This window comes from Rhinopithecus bieti, unplaced genomic scaffold, assembly GCF_001698545.2.
Source record: "Rhinopithecus bieti isolate Rb0 unplaced genomic scaffold, ASM169854v2 scaffold_1530, whole genome shotgun sequence".
In the NCBI taxonomy this organism is placed as follows: Eukaryota; Metazoa; Chordata; class Mammalia; order Primates; family Cercopithecidae; genus Rhinopithecus; species Rhinopithecus bieti.
The window spans coordinates 3885761-3895218 of NW_016803808.1; the positions used below are offsets into that span (position 1 = coordinate 3885761).

At 49.3% G+C, this 9458-nt stretch overlaps 1 protein-coding gene across 5 annotated transcripts in view; it reads left to right on the forward strand.

Annotated features, from left to right (window-relative positions):
* The window catches only part of LPIN1 (lipin 1), a 149647-nt gene that overhangs the window by 56936 nt on the left and 83253 nt on the right, over positions 1–9458 (forward strand). For 2 of the 5 annotated variants that reach the window (XM_017854087.1, XM_017854061.1), the window contains exon 2: positions 4289–4368. The exons of the other annotated variants lie outside the window; for them this stretch is intronic. In XM_017854087.1, the coding sequence (XP_017709576.1) occupies positions 4360–4368 (9 nt within the window). In that variant the 5' untranslated portion in view covers positions 4289–4359. The remainder of the gene's footprint in view (positions 1–4288; positions 4369–9458) is intronic. 5 annotated transcript variants of the gene reach the window in all.

A 9458-nucleotide genomic window follows, 5' to 3' on the forward strand; every position in this document is an offset into this window, starting at 1 on the left:
TAAAAGGAACTTAAACAAATTTACAAGAAAAATACCAAACAGCGCCATCAAAAAGTGAGCAAAGGATATGAACAGACACTTCTGAAAAGAAGACATTTATGTGGCCAACAAACGTATGAAAAAAAGGTCTTCATCACTAATCATTAGAGAAATGCAAATCAAAACCACAATGAGATACCATCTCACATCAGTTAGAATGGCAATCATTAAAAAGTCAGGAAACAACAGATGCTGGAGAGGATGTGGAGAAATAGGAATGCTTTTACACTGTTGGTGGGAGTGTAAATTAGTTCAAACATTGTGGAAGACAGTGTAGTGATCCCTAAGGGATTTAGAACCAGAAATACCATTTGACCCAGCAATCCCATTACTGGGTATATACCCAAAGATTATAAATCATTCTGCTATTAAGACATGCACACGTGTGGTTATTGCGGCACTTTTTACAATAGCAAAGACTTGGAACCAACCTAAATGCCCATCAATGATAGACTGGATAAAGAAAAAGTGGCACATATACTCCATGGAATACTATGCAGCCATAAAAAAAGATGAGTTCATGTCCTTTGCAGGGACATGGATGAAGCTGAAGCCATCATTCTCAGCAAATTAACACAGGAACAGAAAACCAGACACCGCAGGCTCTCACTCATAAGTGGGAGTTGAACAATGAGAACACATGGACACAGGGAGGGGAACATCACACACTGGGGCCCATCAGGGGATGAGGGGCTAGGGGACGGATAGCAGTAGGAGAAACACCTAATGCAGATGACGGGTTGATGGGTGCAGCAAATCACCATGGCATGTGTATACCTATGTAACAAACCTGCACGTTCTGCACATGTATCCCAGAACTTAAAGTATAATTAAAAAAAAAAAAAAAGAAGAGGGGAGGGTGTGAGTCTCCCCTCTGCTGCATGGTCGTTGACTCATTTTCGGGAGCCAGCACTGCTGCTGGGGAGTCCCACTTCTGGTCCTGATGGAATAACAGGGAGCAGGTTTACCCTGCTGTCTTAAAAACAGCCAGAAAGCTGGACAAGTATCTGAAATAACAGTGGACACTGGACAATAGGCAGAACAGGACAGGGATTCCTGGGAGAGGGGAAGCAATACGAGCAGCCTTGCAAGTGTCCAGCTCAGCAGTGCAGGAAGAGGGAGCCCAAACAGAGCCCGAGGGCCTACCCAGCTCAGGAGATGGAATGTGGGCTTCTGGGAGGCCAAGGGAGCTCGAATTTGCAGGGCAGAGATCTGCAGAAGAAGGAGCCACAGAGAATGGTTCAGAGATCTGCAAGGAGTGCCTTCGAGTCTTCAGCTGAGTACTGGTCTGCACATGAATGTGAGGAAACCACCAAGAAAGGAGCTTGCAGGCGGAACGATCTCCAGAAATCACTCAGACCTGGGGATACTTTGTGTCTGTGACAGCAGCTTAGAAATATATCCCTAAATTATCTGAGAGTCTTCCTTTCAAAAAGAGGCGCCTACTCCTACCTCCCTTGATTGTGGGCTGGGCTTACTAATATGCTTCTAAAGGACAGAATGTGTTGAAAGTGATGGTGATGGTTTGTGACTTTAGAGACTATGGTGTAGAAAGCCCTGTGGCTCCCGCTTGCCCTCTCTTGGGTCAGTCCCTCTGGGGAAGCCAGAAGCTGTATTGCTCAGTCAGCCTCCGGACAGGTCCATGAGGCAAGAAATGGAGCCTCTGGCTATAGCCATGTGAGTCACCGTCCTGGAGGCAGATCGTTTGGCCCCAGTCAGTGGGCTCCATTCTAGCCATCACTTTGACTGCGACCTCATGAGACAGCTTGAGTCGGAGCCACCAGCTGGGCTGCTCCTGGATTCCTGATACAAGAAACTGCAGGGACTAAATGCTTGTTGTTTCAAGCTGCTAAGTTTTGAGGTAAATTTTACGCAACAAAAACTACATTTCCACCAGCCAGACTGGGGAGACCCCCTAAAATTCAGGACATCGAGGAGAAAAGTAGAAGAGAATTGCCTCGCAGATGTGACAAATTAGTCCTAGAACAAAGGCTGTTCTGGATCTGCTGTAACAATATTGAACATCAAGCCTCAAAAAGATCAAACTAATCTTAAGTAACTTTACTGCGTCTCAGAACAAAGCACAACGCTGTTTAAAGGAATGTAACAAAACCTAGCCACCAACGGTACAAAATTGACAATGTCCCATGTCCAAACAAAAATAACGGACTTGCAAAGAAGCAGGATAATATGACCTAGGATCTGGAGAAAAATCAATCAATAGAAACAGATCCCGAAATGATACTCATGATAGAATTAGATGAAGGTGTTAAAACAGCTACTATCTATATAACCATATGCGAATGACATTCAATATAAACCCTTTGTATCAGGGTTCTCCAGAGAAGCAGAACCAAATAGGATAGATACAGATAAATGAGAGGGTATTTAGTTTGGAAATTGGCTAACATGATTATGGAGGCTGAGAAGTCCTGTGATTTGCTGTCTGCATTCTAGAGAACCAGGGAAGCTGGTGACATAGCAAAGGCCTGAGAACCTGAGGGGACACCAGTGCAGGTCCTGGAGTCCAATGGCTGGAGAGCCTGGAGTGCTGATGTCCAAGCGCAGGAGAAGAAGGCTGTTCCATCTTCAGAAGAGGGAGTGAATTTGCCTTTCCTCGGCCTGTTTGTTCTGTCGAGGAATTCACCTGATTGGATGGAGCCCAGCCCACATGGGTGAGGATGAATCTTCCTTCCTCACTCAATTCACTGATCCAAATGCTGACCTCTACCAGAAACACACTCAAAGACATCCCCAGAGACAATGCTGTACCAGCTATCTGGGTATCCCTTATCCCAGTCAAGTTGACACCCAAAATTAACCATCACACCCTTCAATTATAACTTCAGGAATTGTCAGATTGGTTACAAAAAAGAATACCCAACTGTATTGGGTCATTAAGAAAGCCACTTTAAACATAAAGACAGGTCAAAGTAAACAGAACGGAAAGAGATACATATGTGATGCTAACACTAATCAACAGAAAGCTGGAGTGGCTATATTAGTATCAGAAAAAATTGATTTCAGAGCAAGCAATATTAGCAAGGATGAGAGTCATTTGTTCATCTTTGACAATCCTAGATGTGTGTAGCTAACAGAGCTGCAAAGTTCATGAAGGGGTGACTTGGGAAGGGAAAGACTTTCTGTACTAAGTACACTTCCCCCTAGATATACACTACCGCTGGGAATTGCCTTGTTTCATGCAGCCATAGAAAATTCTTGTGCTTGGCCAGATGCTGTGGCTCATGCTTATAATCCCAGCACTCTGGGGGGTCGAAGCGGGCAGATCACTTGAGCTCAGGAGTTCCAGACAAGCCTGGGCAACATGGCGAAACCCTGTCTCTATCAAAAAATTCAAAAATTAGCTGGGCGTGGTGGGACTTATCTGTAATCCTAGCTACTTGGGAGGCTGTGGTGGGAGGATCGCTTGAACCTGGTAGGTGGAGGTTGCAGTGAGCCAAGACTGCCCCACTGCACTGCAGCCTGGGTGACAGAGTGAGGCCCTATCTCAAGAAAAAGAAAGAAAGAAAGAGAGAGAGAGAGAGAGAGGGAGGGAGGGAGGGAGGGAGGGAAGGGAAGGGAAGGGAAGGGAAGGGAGGAAGGAAAGAAGGAAAGGAAAGAGAAAGAAAGAGAGAGAAAGATCTACTTATCAAAAGATCTACTTATCAATTGATACGGGGTTCAATTGGGGGATAAAAAATTTGAAACCATCTTCCCAGAGATGACAATAAACAGAAATAAACAAGTGAAAACCCAGAAGATCTGTGGTTGCTAATCAGAGGAATCGGGTCTGAACAAAGAACCACTTAGCCGTATCTACCAAGCAGTGTCCAACAGGTTGCTTAGCAGAGGCAGAACGTCATGACTTTTCTCAAGCACTTCTCATAAGTTTCTTCCCAGAGCTATCAGAGATGCTGCATCCAGTTTGCTTATTCGCATTTTGGGCACAAAAGAGATCTTCCTCAAGCCAAGGAGGAGACAGGCTTGACAAGGAGCAGGATGGCCTTCACAGCAGCGCAAATGGGAGCTCCTGTGAAATTCTCCTGGAAGACAGAGCTAAGAGATGTCAGCCCTGAGGCTTAGCATCCCCATAGAGGAACTGACCAGGAGCCCAGGAGTCCTGCCCCAGCTGTGTCCCTAAGTTGCTGGGTTAACCTCTGTAGAACGTGAGGATGGCCTGGTCATTTTCATTCTCAAGAGACATTGGGGAGAAAAAGAACATTTTGTGAATGATGTTGTGTGTCCACAGGTAACTCTGAAGCGTGAGCTGCCAGAATTCAAGGCCACCTGCTTAATAGAAGACAACTAGAAACCTCATCCATGAGCATAGTAAGCACTGCTGTTCAGTAGTTCTATTATCTGCTAAGGTGTTATGACCATTAGATAAATAATATTGTTTGGCAACTGCAAGGAAAAGAACTGTGTAAATTGGTTCCAAACATTGCCACTCGAGTGCAGGAGTTCGAGACCAGCCTGGGCAACATGGTAAAACCCTGTCTCTGTAAAAAAAATACACATCGTGGCTAACACGGTAAAACCCCGTATCTACTAAAAATACAAAAAATTAGCTGGGCGTAGTGGCAGGTGCCTGTAGTCCCAGCTACTCGGGAGGCTGAGGCAGGAGAATGGCATGAGCCTGGAATGGAAAGCTTGCAGTGAGCTGAGATCGTGCCACTGCACTCCAGCCTGGGTGACAGAGCGAGACTCTGTGTCAAAACAAACAAACAAACAAAAAACAAAAAACAAAAATTAGCCGGGTGAGGATGTTACCCAGGCTGGTCTTGAACTCCTGAACTCCTGAGTTCATTCATCAGTGATAAGCCCCTGCAAACACTGAGTGGTAAGAGCTTGAACTGGTAAAGTGATTTGATATTTTATTGGTTATCTGGATCCCAATATATCTCATTTAATTTCCCCCTAAAGCTGCTGAGATGGGGTTGGTTATCTCTTTTTAACAGCTGAGGACGCTGAGGTTCAGACAGCACTCAGCCACGTGGCTGAGCTGGACTTGAATTTGAGCCTGTTGGATTCTGAACCCTAGACTTCGTGCACCTGACCAGGTGGCCTATTATTAATGAGAAGATCTACAGTCATGTGCTGCATAACAATGCTCTGGTCAACTACAGACTGCGTATACGATGGTGCTCCCATAAGACTCTAATACTATATTTTTACTATACCTTTTCTATGTTTAGATAAGTTTAGACACATATACTGACCCATTGTTTGCCTCTCTGGGCCTCAGTTTTCCTATCTAGGGAAAGAGAGACTCTTAAGGGTCTTCTACCTCTGAGCTCTCCTTAGCATCCTGTCTGTGTAGCTGTTTTCTTAGCACTGGGGAATGTGGTACTTGAGATGTGCTGCTTAAGGCCGTGACAACCCCACACTTGTTTAGCAAGGTCGTGGCGACTCCGAGGACTGACTCACGGTGATATGCGGGGTCTTTTTCTTCCTCCTGGAATTAGAGCCCACTGTGACAGTCCGCACTTCCCAGCACAGCCGCCACTGTTTCTAAGCGATGGAGTTCTTTCCTCCCATCCCTGGTCATGTTGAGGTCTCTTTCCCTGCCCCATCCTCGCACCTTGGTCTCTTTCTTCTTTCCTGCCTCTCTGCTGTTCTCTGTTCTAGCCCCGCTCATTATGAATCGTTCCCAATCTGACCTGAGGAGAAAGGGTGTTCCATACCCACTCTTGCTTCATCCAGTGGAAGACAGGCATGGGGCTTGCTGTGAGCTCCCAAACTCCCCCGCTCACCAGCGGCCAGCCACGGGCCTTCTTTCAAGCACCTGTGCATGCCTGACCGCTGTGCGTGTGCTGCTGGCTGGCCCATGGTTCATTCTGCTCCTTGACACCTGGCCTAGATTTGCCTAGGTCGGTGCCTGCTCAGGCCACCAAGGTCAGGTGAATCCTCTTGCTTGGGGACAGGGCAGGTCAAATCCTGTATCAGTGCACAGCACTTCAGTTCACAGCGGCCAGGAGCACTGCGACAGTTTTTACACCATCACAACCCCAGACTGTGCACTTCCTGAGGACAGACACTATGTCTGGTCTGCTGCCCTTTGGAGCCCCCAGTGCTCGGCCTAGGGCCTTCAACATGCTCCTCTGTGGCCAGCTGTCAGCCTTTATCATCCTGCCACTTCCTATGCCTCGACTCTAATCTGCGAGCCCCGCCCTAACTGTGGAGTAGGCCTCTGGACAGCCCGGTGACCATCAAAACCTTCTGTGCTTTGGTTCCAGATGTTCGCTCTCCCAGGATCACTGTCCTCTCCCTGCAAAACCCAGGGCCTTTTACACCTGTCGCTTCCCCATGAAACTGGCCCTGCTCAGCCAGCCACAGCACCCAGGGGCCCCATTCCACCTTGGGTGGATTCCCAGGCTGCTCTGTTCCCTGCTGCCAAGGTAATGAAGCGGCACCAGGTGGCCTCTGGTTCCCACCTGGTTCTTGAGAGAGTGCCCAGGACAAAGTCACCGCGTGAGGGGCCTCCAACCAAGGAGTGGCCTTAGACCCCAAGGAGATGCCCTCCCTTCCCCAGAGCCCCAGGCACTGGTACCAGGGATAAAAGGCTGTACCTCTGGGGGAAGAATTCATTGTCCTCTCTTTGGGATCTTTTCTGCCAGGGCAGTTACAGAGCTAACCATGCTCAGAGTCCTGGGGGATCAGCTGGTGTTTCTCCTTCCTACAGTAGCTCGCCGGACACCCGTGAACAGGGATGTTCACTCTTCCTGCCTACCTTGCCCCAGGTATTCTGGGCCTGTGCAGGTGGTTGATCTGGACAACTTCAGAGTTCTCGGGATACAACAGCTACTGTCACCAACTGGGCTCAGCAGTGAACAGATCCTTCTGGGAATGGCCACTCCTCAACTTACGGGGTTTTAGAATTGAAAAATCTTCCAACCCCGCAACTGTGACAGCAGCTTCTCATGATGCCTTTTTCATCCTCAAAGCAGATCTGTGTCATCTGCAGCCCATTTCCCGGATTGTGAAACTGAGCCTCTAGAATCAGGATGCTTGTGCTAGCTTTGCTGAGGCATTCCTCAGCCCCTCCTTCCTCCTCCAGTCAGCTAAAGCAAGGTTACTCATCCCCTGAGTTCCCTCTCCTCTTCCGAGTGTGGCTAGGTCCTGGGATTGGCCAGGGGAATCGCCTCAGCTCTCCTGGCTGAGTCACTGCTCAGTCAGGCCTGGTTGCTGATAGCACAGCCAAGGGCCCTCCCAGGGGGACTCCAGCCAGTGCCAGATCAAAAGCACCAGGGCTTTGGAAAGTCCAGTTTCATTTATCGCCTGGGAGCGCACTGTGATCTAGTGAGTGTTTTCTTCCCATTGCTTGTTTGTACAAAGGCTCCCCGCAGCCTTGGCCTTCCCCGAGTGGCAGGCTGGGCAGCAGCAGGACCTAATTTGCTCTGAATCTAGTCAGACCCTGCTCATCAGAACTGACTCTAGCCCTGCTGGGCCCCCAGGCTCATCATTTTCAGAATGAGGGCTTTGAGTTGAATTTTCCTGTATTTTCAGACCTCTTATCTCCACATTTGAATAATGGACTTATTTTACACAAAAAAAATAAACTTAAGTGGCCTGAAGTTGGACTGGCTTCCTGGAAAGCTTTTCCACATAGGGTAGACTTCTTCCCAGGCCAGCTCCTCCCTGGAGGTAGGAGGGGAGGGTGCAGGAGGGTGTCCTTTTGGGGCCTTGCAACCCCAGCAGTTTTGGGCAGCTGTGATGCACTTGCAACTCTGGTCTCTGAGAAAACCCCTGTGGAGGTAGCTCACCTACAAACTGCAAGATTCTCTTTGTGTAGCTCCTACCTCTGCAATGTCAGCATGGGACGGGCTGCCTAGATGGGAGCTGCCGCAAGCCCAGCTGGAGCGTGTCCACACCTGACCGATGGACGGGAGCCACGTCCTTGGACAAAGCTCTCCAAGCAGCTGTCCCCAGATGTCTCTCTAGAGCTGGCCGGCTCATCCAATTCACTAAGCTGCCGCATTCGATGCTGTTTCCAAGCTGGCCTCCTCCCTGGCCCTTTGCATCTCGGTTCAATCTCCACACCGAGACTTGTCTTTGAGTATCGCAACACACACCTCCACCCGCTCCATTCATCAACAAGCCTGTGGGTTTTGCCTCCAAATCTCTCTGAAGTCCTTCCACTTCTCGCTGAGCAGCCCCTGCAATCTGAGCCACCATCATGTCCCCTGGTTCCCTGCAGTGCCACCTGTCTGCTGGCTTCTACTCCTGCAGTCCATTTTCCATGGAGTGGAGGGGTGACTTTTTAAAGAAGTAAATTAGATCATATAATTCCCAGGTTTAAAATTCTTTTTGGACCAGGTGTGGTGGTTCACATCTGTAATCCTGGCACTTTGGGAAGCCAAGGTGGGAAGATTGCTTGAGCCCAGCCTGGGCAACATAGGGGGACCTTGTCTCTACAAATAATTGAAAAAATTAGCTGGGCGTGGTGGCATGCACCTGTGGTCCCAGCTACTTGAGAGGCTGAGGCAGGAGGATTGCCTGAGGCCAGAAGGTGAAGGCTGCAGTGAACCAAGATTGTGCCACTGCACTGTAGCCTGGGTGACAGAGTTGGACCCTGTCTCAAAAAGAATTGGTTTTGGAATAACATCTAAATAATACCTAAACTCCTTGCCTTGGCCTACAAGACTTGAATATTTGGCCTCTGCCTCCCCTCCAGCCCACAGCGCCAGCCCCAGGACCTTTGCACCTGCCATTTCTGCTCTCCAGAAAACCCTGCCTCCTCCCCTGTCTTTGTAGACATAGGTGTTTCTTGTCATTTAGAGTTTTAGTTCAAATGTGACACCCTCCCATTGATGGAAATCATTTCACCACCAGACATGTGGCTCATTGTTTATCCTCTGCCTGCCTCCTGGCTGGAGAGGCGCAGGGAGCTGCCTGTCCCTCCTGTTCAGAGCCACCATTCCGCACCTGGACCACCGCTTGGCAGAGGTGAGAGTGGAAGCTGTCACCATCAGGATGAAGGACAGGGGTGGCCCAGCGAGGAGAAGCTAAGAGGAGATGGCGATAGGTCAACGCGATTGCGCCTTTATGGTGGAAGAAAGGAAGGGGGAGGGTCAGAAAAGTCAAGGATGGGCTCAGGTCCCGCCACTGATGATGAGCGGGACCCACAGGACCGACGAGATCGCGGCCAGGCCCTGGGAGGCTTACTTGGACATTTACCTGGCTGCCTTTTCTCTGCTCCCCTCCGTCCTCACTCCCCCAGTCATCGGCATAGGTCAATTCAGAGTGTTGAAGAAATACACGAGTTTGGCTCTGGAAAGGAAAATCAGAAAAGCGGCCTAAGGGGTCCCACCCCCAGGAACGCTAAGGTAGAAGGCCAGGGGTGAGCGGGCAGAGCGGGCCAGCGGGCCCTGAAAGCAGCCGGGCAGCCAGCGCCTCTCGAGTCCCCTCGCGCCGCCCCG